Genomic DNA, 16359 nt, shown 5'->3' with positions numbered 1-16359 from the left:
AAGACAGTGTGACACTTGTTTTACCTCAGCTGGGAATGTACATTGTTAAAAGCGTACAACTTATAGGCTGCTCAAATAACCAAGAAAGTGTAGGAATATTGACTTGGAGATTACAAATATATTTTCACAAGAGGTGGCTTTACAGATTGGAAATGTGACTAACAAGAATCAGCTGTAAGTGGTGAGGGCATAGAGAATATGCTGTCCTACTGTAGCTTGCCTGTACAAATTCATTTGCTACTCATTGTTAAGTATTGGTTAGAAAGAAAGCTAACAAATACTCAGCAAAGAGTTGTTACCTAATTCAGGTAATAGTAAACAAGTGTTTTCCTTTGGAAAAATAGTACAGTTTTAAAGGATTTTTTTTTTGTTTCAAGTATTTTTAATGTGAAATTTGTTTATAGTGACAAAAAATTTGGTAAGTAAACAATCAGATAAAATGTAAATTCTAATACCTTGCCTTAAATAGAATGCTGCTTTTGAAAATTCTTTAATTGTTTAATTAATTTTTGTACAGGGGGAGAGCCCAGGAAGCAGTCATAGGTAAGGCTTCTAAAAGAACAACAGAAAATTTACCAAAAAATGATGTAGAAGAAGCTACTAAGAATTAGTATTTGCTTACTTTGAGTCATTAAACAGTTTGTTTCTGAACCTTTTCTCTTTCTATAAAACTGAGGTAAATAATACATTTCTCCAAAGATAGTTTTGAACATTTAAAAATGTATAAGAATGCCTTCATGTTTTTCTGTGAACTATTGTAAATAATTTTACATTTTACTAATATTATTGATAAATACATTTCCTTTTAGTTTAATTTTAACCCATTCCTTTTTTTATATGCTTCTTTGTGATACACTAATCAAAAGATTTTTAGAACTTCAAAAGTAACTATAACAAATCTGAGCACCAATGACTCAGGATTGTAATTCTCAGCTACTCGGGAAGCTCAGTGCTTCTGGAATATCTCAGTTTGAGGCTAACCTTAGCAGAAAAGTTTACTAAAGTCTGTGTTTAAAATACCATCAAAAAGGGTTGGGAAGGTGGCTCAGTGGTAGAGTGCTTGCCTTGCATGCATGAGGCCCTGGGTTCAATTCCTCAGCACCACATAAGCAGAAAAAATAAAAAAGCCAGAAGTGGCGCTGTGGCTCAAGTGGTAGAGTGCTAGCCTTGAGCTGAAGAGCTGAGGGACAGCTCTCAGGCCAAGTTCAGGCCCCATGACCGGACCCCCCCCAAAAAAAAATACCATCAAAAAAGCTAAAGCAGTAGAGCACCAGCTCAGCAAGTACAAGGCCTTAACTTTAAACCCTAGCACCACCAAAACAAAATAAAATCTGGTAAAATCAAGAGAATAGTTTCATACGATTCATATTTTGAGCATATAGTCTTAAAATTATTTATCAAGCAATTCCCCTGTGCTAGCTTCTGTGCTAGATACTGAGACTAAAAAAAAAACAGACTTGTACCAGTAGGGTGGTACCCACCTATAATCGCATCATTTTGGAGGTTTATTCAAGACCATCCTGGGCGAGTCAGACTTTTCTCAGAATATACCTCATTGGTAGAGTGCTTACCGTGCGTGCTTGAGACTTTGGGCTTGAGGCCATGAATTTGATCCCTAACACCACAAAAATAAACATGGTCTCTACACAAGAAGAAAGAACAGCCTATTCTGGAAGATAGATCCTGGAGATGAGAGTTTGAGGTAGGAAAAGCAAAAAAAATAGCAGTTACAGAGCATCCTAGGAAATGCTAGCAGTTCTGTGCCGAAAGTGAATGTTGAGGTGTGTCATACCTGGGATGATACCTGAAGAATTGGTTAGGCATGGAACATTCCAGACAGAAGGAGTAGCATATGCAAAGTGACAGGAGAGCAAAGAAACTACATAGAATGATAGAAATATTCCATATGTTGCTTTGAGTTGAGATTGTTTAAACATATACAATTGTCAAAACTTAATGAAGTGAATATTTAAAATTGTTGCTTTGATTTTTTTTGGGGGGGAGGGGGATGGGCAGGGCCCAGGTTGACTTCAGAGTGAGTTACAGCTTAGTCTGGTTTTGAATACACAATCTTCCTGCCTCAGCTTCCTAAGAGCTAATATTACAGGCACATTACCATCATGCCCAGCATTATTTTAAATTATACAAAAAAAAAAAAACCTCAAATCTTAGCCAGAAATTTGAGAGGAAAATAGAAGTAGGAAACATTGCTTTGTATATGGCTAGTAATTACCACTATCAGCTATGTTGATGTAACTAAGTAGTAAAGCAGTAGTAAAGTAGCTGAGCATGCTACTAGGCCCTGAGTATGATCTGTGCTACCATGGAAAAACAACAACAACAAACATGTCCAGGTTCAGCACTGGGGAGAGATGGAAGTAAAAGTAGTTGGAATGTGGTATGAGAATTGAATAGACAGACAATAAATCCTCTGAAAATGGCCAAGATGTAGTAGATGAAAGAGCCAGGAGAGTTTGCTAAGGGAACAAATGAGAATGCAGGGGAAAACAGCTGGATGGGCTGGAGGGACTGATCAACCGTGTCCCATGAAACGGAGGTAATATAGACTTGAAATTGTTTGCTGTATTTGATAACGTAAAAGCTGTTGATGAATTGCAGGAAACTGGGCTGAAAGAGAAAAAAGAAAGTCAGATGAAAGTGTGTCTTCATTTCTTCTCTCCTTTTTTCACATAGAAAGGAGATGAAAACAGACAAAGGAAGTGTTCACTAATGGAGCAAGAACTCTGTAGTTAAGAGTTGAGTGGCATTAGTAATGAGTACATCCAGAGTTAATCCAGAGTTGGGGAGAATAATGGAGTATACATAAATAAGTGAGAGGATACAAGTGAAGTGAAATGATCTTTTCAGTAGTAAAAAATAGAAAAATAATAAACAAGTTTGTGAAGACTTAGTACAGGATATGAGAGGGACTTCATGTAGGTATAAGGACAATTGCTGTGGGCTGACAGACAGATGATAATGGGTTTTCTCCAGCACCCCACAGCAGAAAGGGCTACCCATGAAAATGATCCAGAGCCAGAGGTCAATAAACTGTCAAATATGGTCACATGGTAGGGTTCCAGGAAGAAGAGTATTGGTGAGAAAATAATTCAGACAAATGATAAGGCTCACGTGTAAAGAAATTGTGTCCCTCCCTACTGGAAGGGAGAGAGATCAAGGGCTTGAGGAGGCCAGTGATTGAACAGGATAATATGAGGGTTAAGAAATCAGGATGTTAAGTTTTATATTTCATGGTGGATATTTTGGGCTATAGTTCAAACTGTAGGTTTGATGGCTTGAGTAGGACTTGAAGGTAAGTAAAGTTCACATTTCTTTTAAAAAGTGGCTATAGTGCTAAATAATAATAGTATTGTATTCTCTTGTTCATCTGATATACTCCAGTATAGTAAGTATAGTATTCAAATGTAGACTTTTTAACTCTTAAGTTGTAGTATTAGGTTGTTTTAATACATTTTTAATAGTAAAATTTCAGAATTTCTCTGACTTTCCAAGTGTTTTGTTTGGATTCTATTTTATCACTTTTTTTTTCTATGTTCCCTCCTGTTTTTCTCTAGGCCTCTTACTGAGGATGAAATTGTTGATCTGCGAGAGAGGCATTATGATTCCATTGCTGAAAAGCAGAAAGATCTTGATAAGAAAATCCAAAAGGAGGTACATAATCTTGTTATCATAAAGCCTAATTAATAGGAGAGAGTTTTCATTAAATAATACATGACATAAAGTCATTGGACCTGTATTTATATATATAAGTAATTTCAAAGTAAAAACTATATTCCAGCCTATTATAATTTTTTAGTTTGATTTCATTTATCAGAGACCATTTGATGCCAAATGCATCTTTGTGTTTAAAATCAACTTTAATTTGTTAAACTGTTTCACAGTAAGTAGTGTTTAAGTTTCTGTTTTTGTCTTGGGTTTATTTGTTTTCAGTAATCCAAGTACTTTTAACAAATCACAAAAGCCATACTTATGTAATGTATTTTTAGAAATAGCCTGTAATTATAGTTTTGCTAACACTAAACTAAATAGAATCAATACATAAAAAACAGTTTATTGAGCAGGCTGATCTGGCTATAGTGGTATTTGCCTATAATCTAGCACTTGGGTGATAGAAGCAGGAAGATTCCAAGTTCAAGGCCAGTCTGGGGTACTTACCAAGTTGAAGGTCAGCCTGAGCTATGTAGTGATTAGTACTTAGTTTCAAATAAAACAGTGGATGAACTAAAGGCATGGTTTAAATGGGTAGTGTACTAGCTGAGCAAGCAAGCCAAGCCTGAATTCAAACCCCAGTACCACCAAACATGATGATGATGATGATGATGATGATGATATTAATAAGAAGAACTGGGTGTTATAGCTCAGTGATAGAAAGCTTACCTTACCTGGTATGTATAAGGCCATGGGTTTAATCTCTAGGACCGCACAGAAAGACAGTTTGGTACCAGTTAGGATTTCAAATACATTAAGTTATACAATAGAAGCTGTTATTATCTAAACTAAAAAATGAGCTGATACTTGTTTTTTCTTAATTTAGATGTAATATGAAATACCTACCACTAAGGCAGGTATATATGCTGTTTTGAATGTCAAGATGTTAAAGTAGAAAGTAATTTTTGAGGGAAGGGGGAGGATGGGAAGGGATGGGAAAGGGAAACAAAGGAGGAGACTAAAATGCTTGCCCATGTAATTGTAACCCCTCTGTACAGTATTTTCACAATAAAAAAAAGAAAGTAATTTTTGAGTGTTTAATAGAAAATGAAGGAGACATATGGGGCATCACTTGAATGAGAGAGGAAGACTTGTGAACACTTAATTCACCTGGTAGACAATGTAATTGGCCTTAACATTAAGGACCTTCCATAAGAAAGGGCAAAATCATGGAAGAGGGTAATAGATGTTGGAATGATCATTGGAAATGAAGATTATTGCACTTCAAGAGAAATAAACTTGTGTTGTTACAAATTAGATGCTATTGTTTTACCACTGACTTTCTAAAGAATTCTGTAACGTCTCATAGAATCTCAGTTATGAAATGAAATGGGCAATCATAAAAATATCCATTCTGAAATGCTTTGTAGAAATCAATTATTTTTAATGATTTATTTTTCTTTTGTAAATCAAAACATTTTGTTTGTAGAGCAGCCAGACAGGTTCTGATTTTTGTTAATCCTTATCGTTTTGTTCATGCACAGTTAGCCTTACAAGAAGAGAAGTTAAGACTAGAAGAGGAAGCTTCATACGCTGCACAGCGTGAAGCAGCCAGGGCAGCAAAGCAGCGAAAGCTCTTGGAGGTGAGGGGAAAAGACCCCAACACACACTAGAGTTGCTTTTCTCCTTATTTTCTCTGACAAATCCAAGTTGGGACTTTTTCCCCCTTAGAATCACTGGCCTCTTCTTTATCAACATGTATTTATGCATAAATTCTTAGGTCAGTCAGTCTTGAACTGCTTGCAATCACTTAAAAGTACATGCTTGAAACTGAATGCTGTTTGATGGTTTCAGTTAGCAGAGCTCATTTTTGCTTATCCTAAAGTGACTTGTAATGCTTCAAATTGCAGTATTCTTTTGGAAAAAATAATTGTGCTTTTAGAGGGAAAACTTTTCAAAACTAGTCTTGAAATATAATTTAAATAATTCTTGAACTGCTAGAATTTCTTTTAGAATCAGATAAGCTATAATGTTTTCACTTCATAGGGATACTGTTTCCTTTTATCTTTACTGCCTTGCCTTTGGGAGATTGAGACTGAGGTCTTGAGAAGTTTTGGCTTATTTTCAGGAAAGGCATCAGATTTACGGTATCTTACCATGCTGTATGGAAATATGTCATTATTGCAGTACCTGGAAATTGTAAATAACAGATACTTAACAAGCACTGGCTAAGTGTCACAAACTGAAGTATTTCACTTGTGTTTAATTCTCACAACATCTTAGGAGAAATGTGATATTTTCAATCCCTGTTTAATTGATGGGAAGGAAACTTAAGGAACAGATAGTTAAGTAACTTTCTTGAGAACCTACAGCTAATGCATGTAGAGCCAGAGTTTAGGCTCAAGAGGGCCTAGTCCCTGTTCTGCTTAGTATTTTCTTCTATATCTTAATTGTGTGGACTTACTACTTTAGTTGAAGTAGTATAAGATCATGTCACATCCTAAAACTGAAAAATCATCTTTCACACTGTCATATAGTTTTTGTGTGAACTGTGTCTTCTCTGTCTCACTTCCTCTTTTTGTGGAAATAGAGGGCTTCAGATGAAATTATATAAGAAAGTATTTCGTTAAATTTTTAGTATATTCTAAAAGAGTAAAAAAGTTAAAATGACATTATGCTTTCTGTGAAACTAAAGTATTTTGAGGGCATCTTATAGGCACTTGTTTTATAATCCCTACTGTGTCTGGAAGAACTAAAAGCATTCTATATACCATCTATTTGAATGATTTTCTAAGTTGAGTTTTCCTCTACTTAGTAAATGCTTCCCATAGAAACACATATTCTATACAACATAAACTAACACACCAACATACAAACAAGTACCAGTTAATTTGCTTTTCATAGAAACACAATCTGCTAGGTAGTAATATAGCCATCTGCAATTTATAGATGAAGAAGCAGAAGAAAAAGGCCATATGATGAGGATACACACTAGTGACTCAAAGCCACAACTTCAACAGGGCTTCCTATCTGAATCTCACATAATGAGTGGACTTTACTACATCTGAGCCACCTCAGCCCCGGCCTTATGAATCCATTGTTTATCACTAGTTATTTCACACAGAATGGAACTCTTTTCTCATGCTAATCCATTACTCCAAATACAGAGGGAAATTGCTTGTTTAAAAGCTTTTTTATGAAGATTCCATAATACTATGAAAGTTCTAAGCACTTGAGGACTACACACAGATGATCTGAGAAAAATTCTACCCATAAGTAAGGATATAGAATTGAGTAGTGATAAATTAAGGAAAAAGACTTCTACAGAATAACTTTAAATTTTTGTTTCTAGAAACTAGAAAAACAATACTTGCTGGCATTGCATGAGTGGTTTTTAAAAATATGATTTTGCAGCAGAGTGATTTTGTATTACATTGTGTTTCCAAAGCAAGAAAGGCAGAGAGTGATGCAGCGATACCATCCTCCCAGCAACGGAGACTGTCAGAGGTAAAGAATGATTTTTCTTGTCCTTTTTATTTGTGATAGGAAATATTCTTTCCAAGGAGACGACTTCTCACTGTAGCATGTTTATAAATGTATTCATGTTTGCTTGTTCCTAAAATTAACTGCTTCTCTAGAGCTGGAAGTGTAGGGCAGTGGTAGAGTATGTGCTTAGTATGAGGTCCTGGGTTTGATCCCCAGATCAAAACATATATAACATTGTTTCTCTTAAGATAATGTTTGGAGCTGGATGCTGGTGGCTCATGCCTGTAATCCTAGCTATTCATGAAGCTGAGATCTGAGGCTTGAGGTTCAAAGCCAGCCTGGGCAGCAAAATCTGTGAGACTCTTATCTCCAATTAACCACCAAAAAACTGGAAGTGGCACTATGGCTCAAGTGGTAGAGCGCTCACCTGGAGCTGAAGAGCTGAGGGACAGTGCCCAGGCCCAGAGTTTAGGCCCACGACCGGACCCCCCCCCCCCCCCCCCCGAAAAAAGAAAGAAAATGTAGATTATTTTCATTAGAGTATTCTTGTATGGCTGAAATACATTTGGGAAATTGGCCTTAAAAACCAAAGCATCCTCATTTAGTACCCATTCTGTTGCATCTACTAAAGTTCACTTCTTCTTATTTGCAGTTCAGGACCAGAAGATGACTTTGAATCTTGTTTGAGAAATATGAAGTCACAGTATGAAGTTTTTCGAAGCAGTAGTAAGTCTTCTAAAATATTCTCTGGACATTTTCAGTTTGTTTTATGCCACATTAAGCAGGTAATTGGGAGATACTGGCTCTTTTTACCCTTAAGTTTATATTGCTAGATAATTTGTTACTTACTGGTTGCTAATTGCATTCTACCTCTTCTTTATTTTGCTGGTCTTAGAATAGAGCTCATGGCCTGGATGCTGTCCTTGGGGTTTTTTGTTTTTTTGGGTTTTTTTTTTCACTCAAAGATAGTGCTCTATCTCTTGAGGCACAGCCTCACTTTTTGGTGGTTAAGTAGAGATAACAGTCTCTCAGATTTATCTGCCTGAGCTGGCTTTGAACTGTGATCCTCAAATCTGAGCCTCCTGAGTAGCTAGGATTACAGGTGTAAGCCACCAGCACCCAGCTTCATCTTTCCTTTTTCAAAAGGAGTTGGAGTAGAGCAAAATCTCAGGCTATTCTGTGTATCAACATAGGGAGTACAAGTACTGCTTTTACAATTTTTATTCCTTTACAAATTGATCTACAAAATTAATTAAGATTAAAATGATTATTTCAAAAGTCAAACCTTTATATTTATATGGGGTCCTTTTGAAAGTAGGCTGCCTTTTTTATGTATTTTATCTTTTAGTTTTGTTTTCTTGTGCTCCTTTATGATTAACTATTAGAAACACCTTGAATTCATCTTATTTGAAAAGCTTATAGTAATTTAATTTGTGTGATGATTTGTTTAGATAGCCCAAAAAAAGAAAGATGTCCTACTTTGTAGTAGATATTTAAACAGTCTAACAATTCCAACAATGGTTTCTTTTGAAGATTAAAATAATAGTAATGTTTAGAGAGAGACATCATTGCAAAAGAAAATGACTTGTGGTAAAAGAGCACAGGTAACAACATTTGATTGTGTTGGGTGTATATTTTAGGGATCTCATCAGATGCCACAGTATTGACACCAAATACAGAAAGTAGCTGTGACTTAATGACCAAAACTAAATCAACTAGTGGGAACGATGACAGCACATCCTTGGATCTAGAGTGGGAAGATGAAGAAGGTATTTTCTAATTCACAATCTTACTGAGAAGTTAAGTTTATTCTGTGTTGATTCATATAAATCTTCTTACTCTATATTTTACATCCTTTAAACTGAATGATGCAAGGCCTTGAAAAAGAGTATGATATTTATGAAGTTGGTCAGTTTTCATGTTTCTTGAGATTGGGGAAAAAAATGTTCATTTCTGTAAGCTTTACTCTAGCCCATGAAATTACCTGGGTACAAAGTAAAATATTAGTGCCCCTTGTGGGACTTTAAAAGCAAAAATAAGTTAGCTTTTGGTTTACTCCAAATTAGATATCTAATTGTTTCTTTGGTACAACAAAAGCTGTTGCTCAGGTATGAATTTCATTTTTGCCTTGCATTTCTTCCAAGCTATAGTATTTTATTTAATCTCAGCCACAGTTTGTCTATTGTAAACAGGGGAGAATAATCCTACCCTAAGAGAATTTTTTAATTTAAAAATCTAAAAATTGCTTAGCACATAGGCAATCATGAAGTACTTGAGTAGAGCTGGGAATATAGTTTGGTGATAGAGAACTTGGCTAGTGTGCAAGAGACCCTAGGCTTGCTCTTTAGCACTGCAGAAAACAAACAAAAGAAGGAAGAGGGAAAGAAAGAGATAAATACTTGAAAACAAATGAATATTTTGCAGATTAAATACATGAAACAGTATGAGGTATGACACATACATTGAGTACTCAGAATAGTAGCTCCAATATTGTTTTACTTTGTTAAGCTGTCTCATTGAATAAGCCTAAGTTTTAATGTCATGTTAAGAAATAGGCAATCTAAGAAAGACTCAAGTATAAAATACAGAACTTTAAGAAAAATAAGTATATCATAGAATTTTGAGTTGGAATAGACCTTAAGTAGTCTCTACTCTTGCTCATTTGTTTTGTCAGTAATATAACAGACACAGAAAACTTGAATAACTTTATCAAAAATTAGATTAATTATCCTCCATCTTCTCAGTTAAATACCATTCCCCAGTCCTGTACTTCCGTTTGTACATGTTTGGATCCAGTCATCAGAGTTGAACCTTATCCTCATGCTAGGATCTTGTGCAAATCTTCTATAATCACTGCTTTTCTCATCCATATTGCATGCTACATATTTATAGGTAATATGACTTCCTAGACTGTTGGTCAAGTTATTAGCAGAATCCATAGACTAGGTAGAGGACAGAGTCCAGTAGAAATTTGCTGATTTGTTTATGTGCAATCCAGCTTCCTTTAGACATAAATCCACAGAATTTTACTATCTGGCTGATACCTTTATATTGTCTCTTATCTAAAAAAATTTGCTTTTCTGGGTTGAATCTTTGTAATTAATTTTTCAAGAGTAACAGAAACCAGTCATCCAGGCATTTGGGGCTTTTTTTTTATTGTTGTTGTTTACTGTGGTATCCGATTCATTAGGGTGAGAAAAAAAAGTCATTGATTATATAATTACTCTCACAATCTCTTTGGCAATCCTAGATTTTAGTAATTTTGATAATAAGCCAAAATCAAATCTTTTTTTTTTTATTGTGAAAATACCATATAGAGGGGTTACAATTACCTGGGCAAGATAATGAGCACATTTCTTATCAAGCATTGTTGCCTCCTCCTTTGTTTCCCCTTCCCACCCTTCCCATCTCCCACTCCTCCCACCCCCATCCCTGGCCAAAGTTGTAAAGTTCGTTTTTCGACATAATGACTTGTGCATCTCATTGTTGCAATGGGTCCACCTGTATCCCTATTTAAATGACCAAAATCAAATCTTATAAATTGAAATTATAAATGGAAACTTCTCTCCCCTCCTTCTGCTAATATAATGACATTGTTTTGTTTTTTCTTCCAAGATTTTGGACACTCTTACTTCTTGCCAATTATTTCTGCTCAAAATTAGACCCAGCACAGTTTCTTCTAGAAATATCTGTGCTGTTGTGGTGGTTAGAATACTAGAGAACACAAAATTTGGAATAAGACAGACAATTCAAATTGATTCAGGGCTCTACATTCCATCTCTAGCATTGAAAATAAATTTCTACTCCACCACTTCGTAGCTGTGTGACAATATATAAATCACTTACCTTTCTTCCCCAGTTTCCTTATCTTTAAAATGGAGTCGATTCTAGGACTGTATTTAACTTCACAGCATTGTCAAGGACCTAATGGATATATTGGAAGTACATGCAATAGTAATAGGAACCAGGAAGTGTGGGGCAAGTGTGTGCTTTTGTCTCTATCATTGTAGTGATTGTCATTCTTTGGGGAATGCAGTTGATATATTATCATATAGGTAGGAAAAGACCCCGGCAGAGACATTGACTTAGCCATGTAAGACTAAAAGCAGTTGAAGACCAACATCCATTCTATTTGATTTGTGACTCCAGAAATTTCATCTTCAGATGATCGATTTTGCATCAGAACTGCCCTTTGGTGAGCATTAGTTTCTGAGTTAAAGCATCCATCAGCATTAGACTCTACAACTTTTCCTTCAGAAGGCCTCCCCAGACCTGACTCTTTAATTCACAAATCAAATCCAGTAAAACAATAGCAATAACAACAATATAAATGGGCAAGTTTTTAACAGAGCTTTTTGTCTTTGATTCTTATTTTCTTTTTTTAATATGTTTTTTATTGCATAAACACTATACAGAGGGGTTACTGATGCTTATTTTCTTAAACACTTTGTTCAAATTGTAGGAATGAATAGAATGCTTCCAATGAGAGAACGTTCCCGAACAGAGGAAGACATTCTCCGAGCTGCACTCAAGTATAGCAGCAAAAAGACTGGAAGCAATCCTACATCAGCCTCTGACGATTCCAACGGACTAGAGTGGGAGAATGACTTTGTTAGTGCCGAAATGGATGATAATGGCAATTCTGAGTATTCTGGATTTGTGAATCCTGTATTGGAACTGTCTGATTCCAGCATAAAGCAGTCAGATGCAGATCAGCAGATTCGATAGGATAAAACATATGATCCTATTTATGTTATGACCAAATGTTAAAAACCATCTGGAATGTATAAATGGTGTGCTCAGCCTTGTAAGGCAGAAGTACGAAACCATGTTGTACATGCTTATTTTATTAGAGAAGAATAGGTATGATAAGATAGACCTGAAATGCTTCAGAATTAAGTGCAATTTTATCATCTGCCTTCTGCTTTTCAAGACCAATTTAATGGGTCTGTCATGTTATTAATTAAATTAATTTTAACTCTTTATAGCACTACTGGTTTACTCTTGTATATTTACATATTTTAAAAATCTTCATTAATTTTGTTTTGAATGTTTTACTGCTGAGCCTATATCATTATTTTATAACTATGAAAATGTTAAAAAGTACTTTTGGTTAATTCTCAAATATGACAGGGGCACAGGATAGTTCTTAGAATAATCTTCCCTTTTCCTGCTTTATTCACTTCTGTGACTTCTTTGTGTTTTGTTATATAATAGCACAGTTAATCTGGATAAATGAAGAAATGCTCAAGTATCAGTTTCTTTCCATGCCTATTACTTAATCCCAGTGTGAAGATGTTGATTCAATCTTACCAAAAGATAATATAAAACAAGCTCTCAGATTAAACGTTGTAACTGGGTGATGATGACAAATAGTATTTGAAAATATATGGATTTAGGTTTTTCTTTTTACATGCCACTATATTGACTTTTAATTGATTTCTTAAGTTTTTAGCTGTCATTATTTTAAGTTACATACTTCCAGTGAATGATCTTAGAAAGATTTTATACAGAACATATCTGAGTGATTTAAGAAAGGAAAACGTTAAAAGTTAATACGGGTATTTAAAAATAAAATCCTTTCTGGTATGAAAGGTTCCATTGATTTTATTACGTTTTCCTTTGCCTCGTAGTACAAGGTGCTTTCCTGGGATGGAATTAAGTATGTCTATATATATATGTGTGTGTGTGTGTGTGTATATATATATATATATATGCATATGTGTGTGTGTATGTGTATATAGAAAAACTGCATTTTGTGATGGACAGTTAACTTTCTTAGAGTTTATGTATCAGTATAAAAGCCCAAGCCTGTAAAGCTTTCCTTGATTTAGCCAAGAATTGAGTGTGATTTTTAGCAAGCAAACTGTTCAGGGGTTTTCCTTAGTATCTTTTTCTTTCCTTCTCTTGCAACAATGACAGTGCATGTTCTCAAACCATAGGAAGGTCCAGACCTAATAGCAACTTCAAGTTCGTGCTATATTTAGGAAAAATCATGTGGCCCTTTCACTATTTGAACTGCTAGGCAATGATAACTATAGGTTTTTTGTCCATTTTAAATTTCATATAATCAAAAACAACACTTCAGTATGTAAATATGACACATTAGGTAATGCTGTTATTTATATCTGTCTTAACCTAATTTAAATTGTTGCTATGTCATTGGAAATATTCTAAAGGTACTCTATATTCAAATTGCCTGTGTTACTGCTTTGTAAAGTTTATATACATCAGATGTATATTTTTGGTTTGGCATAAGTTACTCTTGTAATTTTTCTTGGCTTTTTGTTCATAAGGAATTTTCTGAAGGAATGGTAACTTCTCAAGGATTGTGAATAAATACATTTTTACACTTAAAAGATATACATTGTTTGATAATAGAGATGCAGATACCATGATTCCTGACTTACACTTACTAAATCTTACAAGTGAATAAGGAAAGAAAGATGGAACTGAACCTGAAAGTGTGGTTTAACTACTAAGAAAAAGATTAATGTTTTGCCTTATGTTTATTTTTAAAAATAGACATTTTTTAGTGTTCAGCAAACACTAGAAAATTGGCTTGACAGAAAGTAAGCAGTAAAGAATACAGTATCTGCTTTTTACTTACCATTGTAATGAGAGACATAGTAAATAATAAGAAAATCACAGGTATGAAATGCATATAGTGACAGGCAAAGGTGACTGGGGCCAAGTGACTACTCTTGATAAATCATGAGGATCCCCTCCAAGGAGATATTCCAGCGGATGCCTAATTATCAGGCAGGAACTAGCCAGGTTTAAAAATAAATGGGGGCAGAGGGTGAGGGCGGAGATTGTAAGCAAAGATCTTGCTGCAATTACAAAGCTCCTGAAGAGGGAATCAGGTATGTTTGGAGAATTCAAGACCTCTGACTAAGGCATCATGATGAAGGGGAGTCACACAATACCATACTGGGAGGGGTCAGGTCAGTTTATGCGAAGCCATGTAGCATATTTTAAGAGTGAATTTTATTTGATGCACTAGGCCCTTGACAGTTACTGCAAGTTAGGATAGTCGTGACTAGATTTGCATTTTCAAAAGAATTGCTCTAACTTCTAAAAGAGATTGTATTCAAAGGGCTTAAGAGTAGATATAGAGTACTCCCATTGTGACACATATGGCTCAGGTCCAAAATGGCTGTATTCACACAGAGAAGATGCAACAGTAGAATCAAGGTGTTTCTGGTGAGACAAAAGGGCAGAAGAAGAGTCAGGTGACTTGCTCATCACACACAGTCTATGCAGAAAGCACTCACCAGCACTGAAGCAAGCCTTGACAGCCCTGAGATCCCTTGTGGAATGTGGCAAGACAGAGGAACTGTTGTGGGACCCTTGCTCACAGAAGGCTGCCATGTCTCCACAGTTCCTGTGAGGCTTGGAACTTCACCATGCCCCCAGATAACAGGCTGTAAGGCTGCTCACCCTGGCTCCACAGTGACAGCCACGCTACGCTGTGCTTCCCTGGTCTGTCACCAGTGCTGCTTGGTTCAGTGTTATGCCAGCTTAGGGGCATCCTTGAGGGCTGAGGAGGTAGAGAACTCACTGTATGTGCCTTTGTTTTTGCCACTGGTGTAAGCAATAAACTAGACTTGTGCATAAAAGCCCTGGCAGAATATACAGTTAATCCTTTTTCAGAAAGGAAAAAAGTCAGGATACATGGCAAAAGGGAAATGAACCAGTCCTTATTCACAGCCCAGCTCAACACTAGACTGTAGAAAGTGGGTCAGTGCTAGGGGAGGGTGAGTCCAGTCTTTTTTGTTGTTGTTGGCCATGGGGCTTGAACTCTGGGCCTGGGCACTGTCTCTCAGCTCTTCAGCTCAAGGCTAGCACTCTACCACTTGAACCACAGCACCACTTCTGATTTTCTGAGTGGTTTAATGGAGTCTCATGGTCTTTCCTGCCCGGGCTGGCTTTCAACTGAGATCCTCAGCTCTCAGCCTCCTGAGTAGCTAGGATTACAGGCGTGAGTCACCGGCACCCAGCCCGAGTCCAGCCTTAAGTCTGCCACACTCCATCTTTCTGTTCTATAAGATACCTCAGTTTGGGCTGGGAAGTTGGCTCAGTGGTAGAGTGCTTACCTTGCATGCATGAGGCCCTGGGTTCGATTCCTCAGAACCACAAAAGCAGGAAAAAAAAGATGGAAGTGGCGCTGTGGCTCAAGAGCACTAGCCTTGAGCTGAAGAGCTGAGGGACAGTGCCCAGGCCCAGAGTTCAGGCCCCACGACCGGACCAAAACAAAAATCAAAAAAAAAAAAAAAAGATACCTCAGTTTCCCTCTAACAGCCAGTTCCTCTGTCTGGGTAGCTCTGCCAAAGCTTTTATACTCTGTAAATCAGTACAATACTATTACTAACCTATTGATCCATTATTGCCTTATTAGAATCAAGCTTAGGGGAAAGCATTTCTGTTCTTTGGAGAATAGTGCTAAGTTACTTCTTAACAGCCCAGTCTCTCCTTTATCAGACTGCTAGGAGAATAACAAAAAAGTAGAATTTAACTGAATAGTCTCGACTTGAACAAAGGCTCTGCAGGATATCCATTAGAAGAAAGGATGAGCTATTTTGTATGAACTTGAGGGGTTTTCTTTGTGTGTGTGTGACCCTAAATACCACCTGCTGTTCCATGACAATAATACAGGAATTCCTTAAAATTAAAACTTTGTAATTTAGCAACTCATTTGTCGGCCTCAAAAGGTAAGAGACAAGTGATAATGTCACCCAAAGCAAAGTGTGACATTGCATTACATATGCATTACTTATAGATAGTCATGAAGCCCTTTACACTATAAGCACTTCTAACAAGCTAGATGGTCTAGTTCGTAACTACATGAGGCAGGAAACTATAATTCTAGAAAAAGCAGAATGAAGGTGGTAAGAAGTGACAAATACCTCATGTCAGAAGGAGTCATTTAGATGTCTATTTTGTTGTTGTTGCTATAAGTAATTGCAGCTTAGTAATTTACAATACATTTAGCATCTTGAAACACTGTAGGGGAAAAGTCAAACAGCTCTCACTGTACTAAAACCAAGTCAATGAACTTGTTTATTTTTTCTAGAGGTGCCTTCAGCTTCCCAGCTTCTGGATGTGCAACGCACATTTTCCAGCTTCCGTACCACTGCTGCTTTCGTTGGCTGGTGGCCTCCACCTTCAAAGCCCCACCTCAGCAAATCAAGTTCTCCTACT

General features: G+C 36.3%; 1 protein-coding gene across 3 annotated transcripts in view; it reads left to right on the top strand.

Annotated features, from left to right (window-relative positions):
- Nucleotides 1-13518, top strand: part of Ap1ar (adaptor related protein complex 1 associated regulatory protein) — a 29322-nt gene extending 15804 nt beyond the window's left edge. The window contains exons 4-11 of one of the 3 annotated variants that reach the window (XR_006151077.1): nucleotides 518-543; nucleotides 3576-3672; nucleotides 5214-5312; nucleotides 7118-7176; nucleotides 7808-7881; nucleotides 8796-8924; nucleotides 11618-12835; nucleotides 12900-13518. Coding sequence is in view for 1 of the 3 variants with exons in the window: in XM_042701683.1 (XP_042557617.1) it covers nucleotides 518-543; nucleotides 3576-3672; nucleotides 5214-5312; nucleotides 7118-7176; nucleotides 7808-7881; nucleotides 8796-8924; nucleotides 11618-11883 (750 nt within the window). In the remaining 2 variants the exon portion in view is untranslated. Of the gene's footprint in view, nucleotides 1-517; nucleotides 544-3575; nucleotides 3673-5213; nucleotides 5313-7117; nucleotides 7177-7807; nucleotides 7882-8795; nucleotides 8925-11617 lie in introns of all 3 variants that reach the window. The other 2 variants (XR_006151078.1, XM_042701683.1) reach the window with 2 other exon arrangements.
- The last annotated feature ends 2841 nt before the right edge of the window (nucleotides 13519-16359 follow it).

The sequence above is a fragment of the Dipodomys spectabilis genome, unplaced genomic scaffold (assembly GCF_019054845.1).
Source record: "Dipodomys spectabilis isolate Male_0828 unplaced genomic scaffold, ASM1905484v1 ptg000297l, whole genome shotgun sequence".
Lineage (NCBI taxonomy): Eukaryota > Metazoa > Chordata > Mammalia > Rodentia > Heteromyidae > Dipodomys > Dipodomys spectabilis.
The sequence above is the reverse complement of the archived record's forward strand: the minus strand, read 5'-3'. Positions and strand labels throughout refer to the sequence as shown.